The 14,423-nt window shown below is 39.7% G+C and overlaps 1 protein-coding gene across 1 annotated transcript in view; it reads left to right on the top strand.

Moving 5' to 3' along the window:
• The window catches only part of syne1b (spectrin repeat containing, nuclear envelope 1b), a 101,500-nt gene that overhangs the window by 30,858 nt on the left and 56,219 nt on the right, over positions 1–14,423 (top strand). The window contains exons 29-52 of the mRNA XM_084742499.1: positions 49–189; positions 312–472; positions 722–872; positions 2,171–2,398; positions 2,490–2,588; positions 2,710–2,897; positions 3,113–3,236; positions 3,851–4,017; positions 4,172–4,325; positions 4,928–5,553; positions 6,268–6,447; positions 7,002–7,152; positions 7,299–7,457; positions 7,871–8,053; positions 8,186–8,287; positions 8,372–8,575; positions 8,754–8,961; positions 9,535–9,647; positions 9,834–10,039; positions 10,122–10,271; positions 11,457–11,748; positions 12,706–12,878; positions 12,993–13,302; positions 13,686–13,850. Of these exons, the coding sequence (XP_084598625.1) occupies positions 49–189; positions 312–472; positions 722–872; positions 2,171–2,398; positions 2,490–2,588; positions 2,710–2,897; positions 3,113–3,236; positions 3,851–4,017; positions 4,172–4,325; positions 4,928–5,553; positions 6,268–6,447; positions 7,002–7,152; positions 7,299–7,457; positions 7,871–8,053; positions 8,186–8,287; positions 8,372–8,575; positions 8,754–8,961; positions 9,535–9,647; positions 9,834–10,039; positions 10,122–10,271; positions 11,457–11,748; positions 12,706–12,878; positions 12,993–13,302; positions 13,686–13,850 (4,635 nt within the window). The remainder of the gene's footprint in view (positions 1–48; positions 190–311; positions 473–721; positions 873–2,170; positions 2,399–2,489; positions 2,589–2,709; positions 2,898–3,112; positions 3,237–3,850; positions 4,018–4,171; positions 4,326–4,927; positions 5,554–6,267; positions 6,448–7,001; positions 7,153–7,298; positions 7,458–7,870; positions 8,054–8,185; positions 8,288–8,371; positions 8,576–8,753; positions 8,962–9,534; positions 9,648–9,833; positions 10,040–10,121; positions 10,272–11,456; positions 11,749–12,705; positions 12,879–12,992; positions 13,303–13,685; positions 13,851–14,423) is intronic.

Here is a 14,423-nt window from a genome sequence, read left to right as displayed (position 1 = left end):
TTTGATTTGATTTGATATCAATGATTTTGTGACATTGCCATCCCACAGGTCACACTTGCAGCCTGGCAGGAGTTTGACAGCCAGCAGGAGGCAGTGCACGAGTTTGTTAACAAGGCACGCTCAACAATGGAGAGAGACCTGAACTTCAGCAGTCCAGAGAGCCTGGCTGTTGAACTTGACCAGGCCAGAGTAAGTAAAGTTTGTGTTTGTGTTTTCTCTTTGGACATATTCTGTGGTTTACTGTTAATATTTTTTACTACTGATGTCAGCTAAATTGAGAATATCACCAATATTCTGTATTTTGTAAACAGGTGTTGCTGAAGCAGTGTGAAGCAGAGGCCTCACATATGAACACTTTGCTGAAGAGAGCAACAGAAATCCAACTTGGTCCAAAGAACAAGACTCTGCTTTTACAACAAGCTCGTTCCCTCAGTGACCAAGTGGACAAAGTCGAGGCTGGGCTCAAAAAGGAGTAAGAAGATGGGTTTCATTGTCGCTGCTATGATTCCAATAAACATTATGGTTTTGGCCTAAGATAATACTGTATCAGAGGAGTAGAAATGTACGTAGTAAGACTGGTGTATTTGAAATTGAGAATATATTTGTGTACCTACCTGAGACAATCTCAAAGACTCAGATGTAGTGAACCCAATTTTCTGGTATCCTGTATCTTACATGATTATCAAAGTTTATTTATGATTTAAATTCTCTTGTCCTCCAGTGTCAAGACTCTGGAAGAAATGAAAACTCAGTGGGACCAGTTTGGAGCTGGATTTGAAACCTTCTCCTTGTGGATATCTGAGAAGGAAAAACAGCTGGATGTACTGAAATCCTCTGCTTTGCCTCTTGAGCAACAGATCAAGACAGTAAAGGTACAGTATTGTCTATTATAAAGCAAAAACCCTCTTATAGTGTGTCAAGCAGTAATCCTAGCCAACCAGTAAGGCTGTCTAAATGAGCCCTTGATATTAGAACAACAACAACACAGGCCTTCTTTGCCTAAGCTCTGACACATTGTCTCTGTTTTGGACATCCACATCAGCAGATTTAATAAACCTGTCTTGTATGTTTTAATGATCTTCCTGTTTTGTTTATACCAGTAGCTTCAAGTAAATGTGCTTAATTTTGCCTGCATGAACACTCACTCAAACCTGCTTAGAATTATCATTAACATTCAATAGCATTTGTGTTAAATGTTCATGTGTAGCAGCCTCGATGGGAAAGTTTGGTTGAATGGTTGTTTGTACTGAATTTGAGAGCCCCGACATGATCGTCTGAATGCCCTTCTGTTGAGATGTTAAGTCATTTATCTTCAGATTGGTTTCTCCAGATTAACCTTGCCAGTCTTTCCAACAAAAGCTGTCATAAGATGATCACTTCTTATGCCGATTCAAAATAATCTCCAAACAGCCCACTTCCAGACATCCTTTTGTTGCGCCATCATGCCTTCCATCCACACTCCACTTCATGCAAACTTAATGTCAGTCACCAGTTTCAGCGCTGACACCAAGCTGTCACAATGTGCTAACTACTGTACATGCAGGTTTTGAGGTGTAACTTTTTGGTAAAACTGTGAGAAAGCACTCAGGCATTTTAGTAGTTATGATGATAACCAGGAGGAGATCATGAGATGGTTCGTGCTCAATAACTCTTTCGTGTTTGCAGTGATTCACAATTTTTGAAAACCCTTAAAAAACTTCTAGAAAAATGTGTATACTGACTCCTCATTCCTCTTAATCAGCAGGTAAGGGCTGCAAGGCTTACCTATTAGCAGTGTTGGGGAATAACCAGTTCCATGCAATTAAATTACAAAATAAATGTAATTGTAATCTGCTATATTCTAGATAGATATTCTAAATACATAAATATTTACTTTTTGGGTTGCCTGGTTTTGGGTAACAGTTTATAATGGCCAACATCATTACAGGCTGGTAAATTAACTTAAAAAAGGTTCAATTTCACCTGCCACTCAACAGTAAATTATTATGTTGTGGCTGGAATTTACCAGCCACTTTCATATTTTGCCAGCAGGTGGCTGGTTCTAATTTCCCACCCTGCCATTATAAGCATCAACCTAAGTACCGTTAATTTTACCACACTGATCATTACTCCCCAATGCCTAACAAAAGTGATTAGCTAATATTGATTTTTTTTTTTGTTTTGCATCCAGGCTGTTGGTGCAGAGCTTCAGGAGCGAGCTGACGTTCCTGCTAAGCTGGAGGCAGATTCTCAGGCACTCGCCCAGTTTGTATCGTCAGGGGAGGCAGCTCGCATCAAGGCCCGTCTGACCCAAATCGGCAGGTACTGGGAGGAGCTGAAGGAGAGCGTACAGCAGCTTGACGGACAGCTGGAGGAGAGCTCCTCTCACCAGCAAAAGTTTAAATCTAGCCTTGAGGAGGTAAAGAGGCTTATTGATACTTTTAAAATAAACAGTAGTATTTAGGGAAGATATGAGCATACATTTAGTTCTGATCTTTATTTTCTCCCAGGTGCAAGCATCTCTCAGTGAGCTGCACACAAAACTGGAGCATCCTATCAAATCCTGCACCTCCTCATCAGAGACTTACAAAGCTCTACAAAACCATATGGTATGTTCACTCGTTTTTACTTTTTATTTTTTGATAAAAAAAAAAAAGACAATACTATACTACTGTTCTGTGCCAGTCTTCCAGCTCACAAGTTATGCTGTGTTGTGTTTTTGTTCCCCAGGACGTCTGTCAGCATCTGGAGAAGCTGAAGGGAACCTTGCTGTCCCTGTCAGCTGGTGCCCGAAGACTCAGTGACAAAGAGCATGCAGAGAGGACAGTGACAGAGCTAAACACCAGCTATGATCAAAACATACAGGAGGCAAAGGACAAACAGAGCACTTTGGAAAACCTGCTTTCTCTTTGGCAAAAGTAAGAGAACAGACCATTCGGTTTAATAATTGCAAACAGTGTTAATAGTTGAATTGGCCCACTGGCTTATCCTGGACAGATAGACATAATAATGAATGATGATGGTATTAGAAACACATTCCTCACTTGTAGTGAAGTGCAGCCAACAGTATAAACTCGATGATTAATCCAGTTTTTACTCTTTGAGAAACAGTATTTATATCGATGTGTTTCAGGTATGAGAAACAGCGTTCAAACTTTGTTTCCTGCTTGGAGAGGAGTGAATGTGCATCCAAACCAGACAGTCAGTGTCTGTCAGCTGATAAAGCCAAGCTCCGCACAGAACTACAAGATTTGCAGGTACAACACATATTCACACAGTTATCTAAAACACATCGAAGTGTAAATCATTAAGTATTTTTTTAACACAGAATTTTTATTAACACAGAAAACAGACATACATAATGAGAATCCTCATATAATTTGCAAATAAATAAATAAACACGTTTTTAATACATTTCTTTCTCATTCCTGTCTTATTTATTCTTTGTAAATATGTGTGAGGCTTTAATACAGATGCAGATGCAGTTTGGCAGAACTGCAATTTTGCTGTGCTTGCACAGTAGCCGTAAAGTTGTCGAATCTTGTTGAATCTCTGAATAGACAAATAAAAGATTAAAAGTAATTGGTCCTTGTTGTGGATTAGATCAAGACTTCATTTCAGTCTATTCTTTATTGTCCTCCCTGTAATTGACTTGCAGCAAAACCAGACAGTCTTCAGTGATTTATTTTCTGTTTTGGTGCTGTGTGGAGGTTGTTGAATAAAAAAAGGAAAACATATATCCTATTTTGGGTGCCTAGGACTATTTAGTATTTAGTATTGAGTATTTTTTACACATGTACATTTACGTAACACTAACTTAAAAAGAAACCCCATATTTTGAGTTTGTAAGAGAAGTATGTTTTCCTCGCAGGCCTTACTCTCTGAGGTCCAGTCCCTTGTGCCTGCTCACGCTGAACTGGCATCTTTGGGGATGTCCTTGTGTCCAACTGCACCAGAAGAGAGAGTGAAGGAGCTGAAAGACGAGCAGGAGACCCTGCAGATGAGATTGCATGTTCAAAATGAAGTCATACCTCAGAGGTCAGAGTGTGAAGTATTGAATCAATAATTTTTGTGTGTGTCAAACTACGGCCTGCATTTAATGAAATACTGAAAAGTAAACAGTAGAAATGTTTGTTCAGTCAGGCCTTGTTTTTACTGATTTGACTCATTATGCTGCTTTTTTGTTCCCCAGAATCAAGGAGCTGCACAGCCACCTCTCGCTGGTGGAGCAGTTTGATCAGGCCCTGCTCAAATTCTCCCAGTGGAGTGAGACCATGCTCTCAAATCTGCACTCAGCTTCTCAAATCAACATCAGCAACCTGCAGCCTGCCACCGCACGAGTGAAGGTAGGAACCACACAGAAATATTGTTCATCTGTTTGTGCACTGAGGAGGCTGCTCTGTACTGAGCCAATTAGTCCGTTCGAAGACGAATAGTGTTGTGCTTCAGTGTAACAACCACTGACTGTAAATAAAGATGGATGCCACACTGTCTCCCACTGTAGAAAATATCCCGGATATGAGCGCTGCCATCTTGTGTTGGTGAGGTAATGTGGAGCCAGAGTCTGTGTAGTGGTGACCAGGGTTAAAGATATTAAGTTCCCCCATAAAGCTGGCTGATTAAGTTATAATTAGAGTCAATCATGATGTTTTTTATAGCATCAATAACTAATTAAAACCAAACTTATCAGAAAAACAAACACTTCAACAAACATCGGACTAATAAGAACTACCTAAAATGACAGAAACCACCATTTTTTTTAAAATGTGTACTTTGATTTTTTTAGTTTGACTCATGTCCCATCTACTAACATGGAGTTGGCAGGGTTTAAAACCTGGACTGATAGAACCACTAGATGTTTTTGCTTCACTTTTAGGGAGCTGTCATTTTGTCCATCTTGATGTATGTCAATTGTAACAACTGATTCTCTGTCAATTGCCTTTGACAGGAGACCCAGGTGGCTTTACAGAAGCAATACAGTGTGAAACAGAGCCTCGAGCAGCAGACTGAGAAGCTCTGTCAGTTCTGTGAGCCTGGTGATGCACAGCTCCTCCGCAGCAGAGCAGACAGCTGTCTGCAGCCCTACATGGAGGCCCAGCAGATCGCTGAGCTCCAGTTAGAGTGCCTTGAAAGGCTTGAGGCCTTTCTGCAGACCCATGGTGTGGCTGCAGGGGTGTTGCGGGGTCTGAAGCAGACTGTGGAGAGTGCCGGGAGCTGGGACCGTGGAAAAGTAGAGGAGCTGCAGCAGGAGCTGGCCACTATTGTCCCAGACATCAGCCAGCTTGAGACGCTAGCTGTCAATCTGGACAGCAGTCTCTGCAAAAGCCATCTCCACATTGGTGTTGGTGAAGGATCCCGTAAGTCATGCCGCATGCTGGCTGATGCACTCAGTGCTGAGCTGGATGCAGTGAGGAACTTGCTCGGCACTAAGCAGAGTGAAGCCGAGGCTCTGGGAGCTCTGTGGACATCATTTAGACAGAGGAAAGAACAGCTGCTCAAAGCTGTGGAGGACATAGAAGAAAAAGCTGACCACCAGAGCTTCAAAGAGCCCAGCCTGCATGCACTACAGCAGAGGTAAAGAATTGCAACGGTGTGATTAAATCAGTTTCTCTATTAGTTAAGTTAGGCAGGGATTCACCAACATAGATTAATTCACTCTAATCAGAGTTTAGGAAAACTAGGTTTAAAATGAGAATTAAATTTAAGCATAGCTCTGTGGCACAATTAAAAACTAATCACTGTTTATTAAATCCAAGTTTTTAATCAATGTGTAGATGCTTATTTACCCAAATTAAAATAAATAAATAAATAAATAATAAATTTGAGGAAGGTTAAAAAAATGTTAACTTTTGGACCATCTGTATTTCTTAACAAATCATTACATAGTTTGCTAGCAAGCTAAGAAATAAAAACAAACAAACAAACAAACAAACAAAAAACATGTTATATTGTTAGCTTGCTTCCTAAAATGTTAACACAACATTGTTTGCTAATTAGCTAAAAACTAAAAAGAAACATTGTTGGCAAGATAGCTAAAAAAAGTTGGCATTTAAATAATTGGTGCAACAGAATAAAGTTTAATCTAGGTTTGGAGTGAAAAATAAAAGACAGGTTTAAATATAATCTTTATTTATTTTAAGCTAGTTCAGAAGTTGTGTGCAGCGTAATTTAAAGTTAAGCAATGATGTAATCAGGTTTAAAAATTAATTAATCCCTGTTGGTGCAACACAGCCTTATTAGTGAGGTTAACATATTATCCCCTTAACATATTATCCCTGTGTTTGTCAGGCTGAGGTTCTTTAATCAGATGGAAGATGAGCTGCAGTCACACCAGCATGAGGAGCAGTGGCTGAGGGACAAGGGCAACCAGCTGGCCCAGAGAGATGCTGAGCTGGCCGGGGAGGTACTGAGAGAAATCAGTCTCCTGGAAACAACATGGGAGGACACCAAGAGGCTCATCACAGAGAGGTACTGAAGGAATGGAAGAGGATGTTTCATGCTACTGAGTCAGGAAATGTTGCATTATCAAAAGGTGCATAGTAAAAGCTAAGGACAATAGCCACTAGTCAGTTCTAAGATAAAAATAACTGGAAGAAAGAGTCAATGTGTAGGCATTTTCTTTTATTTTTTTCTACTTTTTGCCATTGTTGCAGATGTAAATGAACCAAGAACCAGCTTTAAAAGATTTGAACTTTCTGTTGTAGCACTTGGTTCCCACATTCAATAATTAAATGATTATGAAACACATTTGTTTGGTGGAAAAACAATGTTATACTGATTGCTGTTGGTTGATTGTTTCAAACATGGTAAAATTATTCTGAAATATTACAGCAGTTCTAGGATGTGAAGCTTTTACCTGCAAATGGCTAAAAAAGAAAATGTCCTCCTTTTTTCCATTTATTTTATACACTCAAAAAGATTGTTGGTTTTTTTTTTCACATTCATTTTCTGTTATGGTGTTTATTGCATGCTATGCTGCAAGATCATTTACACATAATCTTGTATCTCTATTTCTTTTACAGACAGGAGCAGTGTAATGTCCTCGTTGAGCTGATGAGAGAATATCAAATCCTGAAAACCTCCATCAGCAGCGTTACTGAGAGCACCGAGCCTCTGGTTGACATAAGCTCTGTTTTGAAGGACCATGAAGAAACCAGGAGGTCACTAACCAAGGTCAGGACATTATTTTACCTTTTTGAGGATGTACCTCATCTCACTTTCTTGTAGTTAAACTGTTCACAAATCAGTGAATCAGTTTTGCCTTTATAATTGTTCATCAGAATGCTTTAAAGATTTGCTGTCTTTCCTCCATTTTGCAGCACGAGGCAGTGAAGATAGAGATGGCGAGCAAGCAACATGAACTGGACCAGTTTTCCAGTAAAGGAAAACAACTGGTGGTTGAACTGAAGAAGATTCCTGACTGTGACGCTCAAATGATGAAAAAGGATATGGAGACACTTGTTGATCAGTGGCTGGATGTAAGTCGGACTTCATGAGCTGCTATAATAATAATGTGCAAGAGACGTAACTTGTGACTGACCAAAGTCTTCTGTCAGAAGCTAGATTTAGCCTAAAAAAAGAGCCAAGAGAAGAAGCAGAAGTCTAGTTTTGTCTCAGACTTCTGGAATTATATTATGCGTAAAGATTATAATGGAACTTTTGCTTGACGCCAAAAATATACTGCCCACCCCAGCTTTAATTGAGTACAAATTTATATGAATTGGTCTTAAAACATTAACACAACAAAACATTATCACAATGTAGAGCCCTGCGATGTGCATAATGTTGGCTTAGCAGTGCAACCAAATATAATTACAGAACATGAAAAAGTCAGTGTGACACACACTACAGAGAGGAAATGACTGACTGATTGATTTAATCAACTCCTTAGGTGTCTGAGAAGATTGATGACAACATTGATCGCCTGAACCAGAATTTGATGCTGTGGGAAGATGTGCGTAAAATCAACGAGGACATCGAGAGCTGGACGAGCAGCTGTGTGATTGAACTAAATGAGAGCCTGAACAACCTCAATGACAGCCAGAAGGTGTCAGGAAGGCTCTCCATGTTACAGGTAAGATTTCTAATCATTTGTTTTGTTACCTGATCCTTATGGTTTTTCACATAGGACAGTGTGAAACTTAAGAAATGTAAAACAATGGAGAAGGGGTGCACTACATGCTTTTCTCATTTTATACATCCACAGACTGAAATGGGCGAGAAAGAGCAAAAACTTGAAATCCTGCAGAGCAAAGTGTCAGAGCTGAAGAAGTTCAGTCAAAGTCAAGAGACCCCTGCTAAATTACAGGTAATAAATATGATTCGATCTTATGTGTTTTGTTTTTTTCTGAATGGTTGTACTGTACTTCACAGTTTATTCTTCTGTTATAAGGTGCTGGAGAATGACCTTCGCAAAAAGATCAGCAGTGTTCAGAAGCTACATGAGCAGGCCAGAGGAAACCTCATGGACTTTACTTTCCAAAGGAAACAGCTAGAAGACTACATCTCCCAGATGTCTGCATGGCTAAAAAGTATGGAGGATTCCCTTGTTTCTTCTCCCACTGGATCAGATCCTGAGGACATCTGCAGAGTGAAGGTAACAATGACAGAGTAATGTACAGCTCTTGCAAAGGTGGGATGAAGAAGATGGATTCAGTTTGAATCTAATGTGCCTCTGTAAACGTGTCTTTGTGTTGCAACTTGCTATTAGAAGGCAGAGATGAGAATGTAACTAAGCTAATCAACTAATGTGCTTTGTTGAACATGTTTTGAAGGATCTCCAGAAAGAGCTGCAGAACCAGCAGGGCAGCATTGACTCCACCAGAGAGAGCCTCAACACCCTGTGCAGAAAATATCCCTCTGAGGAGCTGGCTGGTCTGGGTTCAGCTCTCACTGACCTCATCAAGTCTTATGAGTCTGTGAACCAGCTCTCTGCCAGGACGCTGGTGTCACTGCAAAACTGTCTACAGCAGCAGTTCAATGGTGAGAAATCATCAAAAAATATGAATGAAACTTTAAAATTGTATTAACATACATGAGAAGGGTCAAACCACTGACTTACTACATTTACTGAACATTGGGTCAGACAAAGTTAGACAACTTTAATCTTTCACGAAAAACAGTTGTGTACATCACCATATAATACAAAATCAGCTCTCCTCCCTGAGGCAAACCCCCTCAGTTTATTATCAAGATCTATTTTAAGCCCCTTGAACATGTTCTTTGAAATAAGTAACCTTAAGATAATTCTTAATTGTAAATATGATGGATTTTACTGAGTGATCACTCGATGTGGTAGCGTACTTGTCACACTATTGTAATACTGATATTCTAAAATGTTGAAGTCATAAATTCTACATTACATAAAACTGTTGTACTACCTCTTATTTCTGCGGCCAGATACTTTCTGTAGCCTGCTATCATTTTAAATGAGAAACCATACTTCATCTAGTGATCACTGAGTGTAAAATTCTTCTTTCGGCTTAAGCAAGAAGTTCATTTTATTCTGTATGAATCTACACCAGATATTAATTCTTTTTTCCTTTGCCTCCTCAGACCTTGTTCAGGAGTTCCATCGCTGGCTTTCAGAACAGAGGGAGATAGTGAAAGAGTGCTCTGACAGATCTGGAGACACTCAGATTGTGGAACGAAAACTACAGAAACTAAAGGTAAAACTGATAGTGTGCTGAATATTTGAATTCACTAAATCATGTTTTTTTTATGGGGATGACAGTAGAAATTGGAATATATTCTTATCTACAACTGGTGAAATGAAAGAATAACCAAAATGTCTGATTCAAAGACAACATATGAGTTATGAATCCAAAGCTAAAATGATGTGGGTTATCTGTCAGGGCGCCATGGATCGTGTGGAGGAGGGTGAAGTACGTCTCACTCAGGTCTGTGAGGAAGGAGAAAAGCTCCTGCTCCATCTTCCCAAAGCCAGCGCTGGACAAGTCCAGCAGCACCTGTCCTCCATCCAGCAGGACTGGGACAGCTTTGTGGAGCAGTGCAGACAGAACCAGCAGATCCTGGAGGACAGCGCGTCTCTCATGAAAGGGTAAGAGACTCACATAAACCAGTTCTGAGAAGCACTTCGTAGGCCAGACACTTATAAACATTGCCTTGTAAATTCCTTGTAGGTTTGAGGGTCGCCTTAAGAAGCTCAGGTGGTGGTTGGAGCACATGGAAAAGAGGATGACTACAGATCTGCTCGAGGCCAAGCAACGTGGTCCTGAAAAGGCTGTGCTCGAGCAGGTGGAGGAATATCAGCAGGAAGTGCTCAAAGAAAGGTCAATATTTTTACTAAGAAAAGAAAATACATGTTTAATGTTTTTTACAGTCACGTGTCCCAAAAAGGATCGTAACAATACATCATGTTGTAACACCACAATATTTAATAACTTAATAAATTTTCACTTTATTACGTAATAACACCCATGTTTTGTAATAAACACCAGTAATGCTATATGAAATAAATTCCCTCACATTTTGTAATAAATTAAATATTGCAGTAGTTATTCCAAAATGCTGGAGTGGTGATTTCTAATAAAGAAAATGTAATAATACAGTGCATTATACCAGGGGATCCAAAACTTTTCCATGCCAGGGCCCCCAAGTAGTATTGGTTTATGGCCGGGTGTCCCACTTTTGCAAGATGTCTTCAAAAACCTAAAGTAGACCATTTTTCAGCCTCTTCTAGATGCCTTTGTTTCAGTGACACTGATGTTTAGACAGTTTTGAACACTCATTTGAGAGGTTCTTAAAGCAAAGAGTACAATCGGGGGCACTTATAGCCAGTCTTTCATACAGCAGTAAATCCATACTTTATGTGTGCTGCATCATACCTGAGTGAGTTTTACATGGCCAGGAGTTTATTAGAGTTTTTGCAGCTTAGCTTTGTCAACTGGACAGCTTTATCAGGTCTTTTTCTTTTCAAAAACGTGCCCATTTTTCTGAGTTAGCACTGAATGTCAGGAGCAGATCAGCTTTGCAGCATGTGCAGACCGGTCCAGGTCAACAGTGATAGTTTATGATGTGATAACAGGCAACTAGAAAGAGGGCCACTGAAAATAAGATTTCAATTGGTTATATACTATTACAAATAATGACTTATAATAATGTTTAGAACTATGAAAACCACTAACCAATTATGTTATACCCAACCAAAATGGATGTCTTTATCTGTACATGTGCTACATTTTCCCTACTTAAGCTAAATTAAACTTCCGTAATATTTACATGTCTCTATGAACCATCAAGTAGTTTTTATTAAGCTAAGGACTATAGTAACTTATTGTAGCTTTTAATATGCATTTTAAGTCACTATTATTGATGCTAGAATGCATAAATAAATATTAATTAAATGTGGCAGATGCTTAAAATGCTGGTGTTATTACATAACCTAGTGAAAATTTCTTACATTTTGTTGAAGTATTACATAATGCAGATCACCAATATTTGTTCTTTCCATGCAGGGATTCATTTGAGCGCTTATGCCAGGAGGGCCAGGCACTGAATGAAGGTGGGCGAGGTGACGGTAGTGAGACCAGAGTGTCAGCTCAGCTGCAGTCACAGCACCAGGCCCTGCTGAGACGTGTGAGAGAGAGGCTGCGCAGCTGCCAGCTCACTTTACAAGAGCAACAGGCCTTTGAAGAGACTCTGCAGACGACCTGGAGCTGGCTGAACGGAGTCCAGGAGCGCCTGGCGTCACTCAACAGCACAGTTGGTAATAAAGAAACTCTGGAGAAAAGACTGGGTCTTGTACAGGTCAGTGAATAATGGCCCAATCCAAATCTTTGGATTTTAGTGTTTTCTGTACACAGTTTTTGTTTTAAAATACATTTTTTACTGACCATCATCAAACACATTTTCATAAAATGAGTTCCAAATATTGTGTCCATACATCATTAATTTTGTCTGAAATGCTCCTCTTTGAGATCTGTATCTAACACAGGAAAAAATAAAAACAAAAACAGTGAAAACTGCATACAATTAAGGAGTGAACTTTTTACTGTGTGTTACTGAACTACAGTAAAATCATAGATTTGTTAAAATAAAGTCTGGCCTACGGGGCCTTACATAATTAACCCTGTTTTCCCTGCGTGACACAAATAATTCCAATTAAACATACGCTGTTATCATCTCTGTTACCACTGCAATATTCATCCATGCATTTAAAGTTGGACTTTCTTGTAATAATAGTTTCTTTGTAAGAGCCTTTTTCGAAGATACCAGCAGTATATCCAATAAATATTTATCTCTTTCCAACCATTCGTGAAAGTCCCAAAAATATGGTCTTACTGTCCATGGGCATAATGGACTTTAGATAACAGGGCAGAAATAATGATTTGTATTCATATTTCCACTGTTTCTCCAGCAGATTTTACTCTAGGGAGTTACCGTCATAATAGGATTTTGGAGAGAACATTATAAAGTACCTTATTAGATTTTTCCAACTAAACTCCCCCCACTTTTGTGAACTGTTACACTTCTACTGATACATCCACATTGTTGTCCATTCTTCCTTGGATAGAATTATCCCTCCTTGTTTGCCCCATTTTACTTTAATATACAAAGTTGTGTGTTTAATAGCCATTTATACTGTGTATACATTAAATTCTAATGTCAGTATTTAAATTATATGTTTTTCTAAACTTCTTGACACATTTTGAAGCACAGTGATGATGGATTTCTAATAGTTCTTGATTTTTTTTATTTATGCAGGATATCCTGCTAATGAAGGGTGAAGGGGAGGTGAAGCTCAACATGACTGTAGGAAAAGGAGAACAGGTCCTGAAGCACAACAGAATGGAGGGACAGGAGGTCATTTGTTCACAGCTACAGAGCCTGAAGGATGCCTGGGCCAACATGTTGATGACCTCCATGAGCTGCCACAGGTAAGAAATTTGTCTGCACCTCGGGAGTACAGCCAGGCTGAGCTGATGCCATGGTTCATAATCGGGACTAAATACACTTCTTAATTTCTTATAAAATGTAATTATCGCCCACAGCCGTCTGGAGTGGACAGTAGCTCAGTGGACCAGCTTTCAGGAAAGTAAAAGTCAGCTGCAGCAGTGGATGGAGTCAGTGGAGCAGGAGTTGGGGATGACTCTGCCTCAGCAGCCAGGCCTCAAAGAGAAGTCGGCTTTGCTCGAGCGCCTCAGGGCCATCCAGGCCGATGTGGATGCTCATGCAGCAGCTCTGTCACGCCTGACAGACAAAGCAGTGGAGATGCATGAAAGAACTGGCGACCAGACCTTTGGACCGGAGTCGAGGGCGGAGCTCAATGCGCATTTTGCTGATATCTCAGCTGTTGTCAAGGTGATCTAAATACTGACTTTAAGTAGTACTTGCAAATACTTGCTAAATCCTAGTTGATTAATTCAGGAAAACAGGGCCAGCCAAAAAGAGGCTGCTTCAGGGATCCAGAAACACTCCCACAGGGCAGACACATAAAAGTAGCCCCATTGTTGCCAAAACTAGGAGACTGGCTACATTAAGCAAGTTGACACAGAATATTTGTATATTAAATTGACTTTAATTGTGCAAACTTTAAAGGTTGCACACCTCTTCTCATCCCATTTGCCCTGTCACAGAACTTTTTGGCTAAAACATACAATAAAATATTTTACACTTTCATATTTAAACAGAGTCTTATTGATATCTCGCAGTTGGTGTTTACATTGTCTTTTTCTCCCACACAGGGTAAAGTGCAGTCAATGCAGAACATTGTGTCTGAGCATGAGCAGTACCTGGATGCTCTGAGAGATTTCAATGACTGGCTGGTTTCAGCAAAAGAGGAACTTCAGCGCTGGTCAGACCTGTCAGGAGATTCGGTCTCCATTAAAAGGAAGCTCTCCAAGGTGCAGGTGAGGAACTTCAAATGCTATATTTTATTTAAAAAAATCTCCTAGTCCTTCCATACTTTGCTATGTTGTCTTCCTGTTAGTGCCTGAATATCTCCACAAGGAAGCACTTGGGGCGTCTTTACTGGGTCTTTAAACCAGATAACCATGTAATAAAAATCAAGCACAAACGCCCAGTCATCTCTGGCTTTTGTGGCAACAGTTTCATTCTTTTGGTCACAGTCGAGGGCTCATTACTATCATTTATTTATCATGATCCCCTTTACTATGATTGACATCATACCTAAATGTAAAAACTTCTTAAGATTATGTTAGGCCATGTTAACACTGGGGACTCCTGTGCATATGGCACAGAGTTGTCACAATACCACAATTAACAATATTGTTACAGTACAATACAACATTAATATAAAAACACACTTGTTGCCTCTTTCGATACTACTGAGAAAGAAAAAAGTCATAACCACACAAAATAGGGTAATATTTCTTTTTTTTAATTAACAACTTGCACATAGTGCTGGTGCAGAAAAAGTCACTGTCTGCTTTTGCTGCAAGACAAATTTCAGGCAGGACAAT

This window comes from Lutjanus erythropterus, chromosome 18 (assembly GCF_056507025.1).
Source record: "Lutjanus erythropterus isolate fLutEry1 chromosome 18, fLutEry1.hap2, whole genome shotgun sequence".
NCBI classification, from domain to species: Eukaryota; Metazoa; Chordata; class Actinopteri; order Lutjaniformes; family Lutjanidae; genus Lutjanus; species Lutjanus erythropterus.
This window is presented reverse-complemented; position numbering and strand designations above follow the sequence as displayed.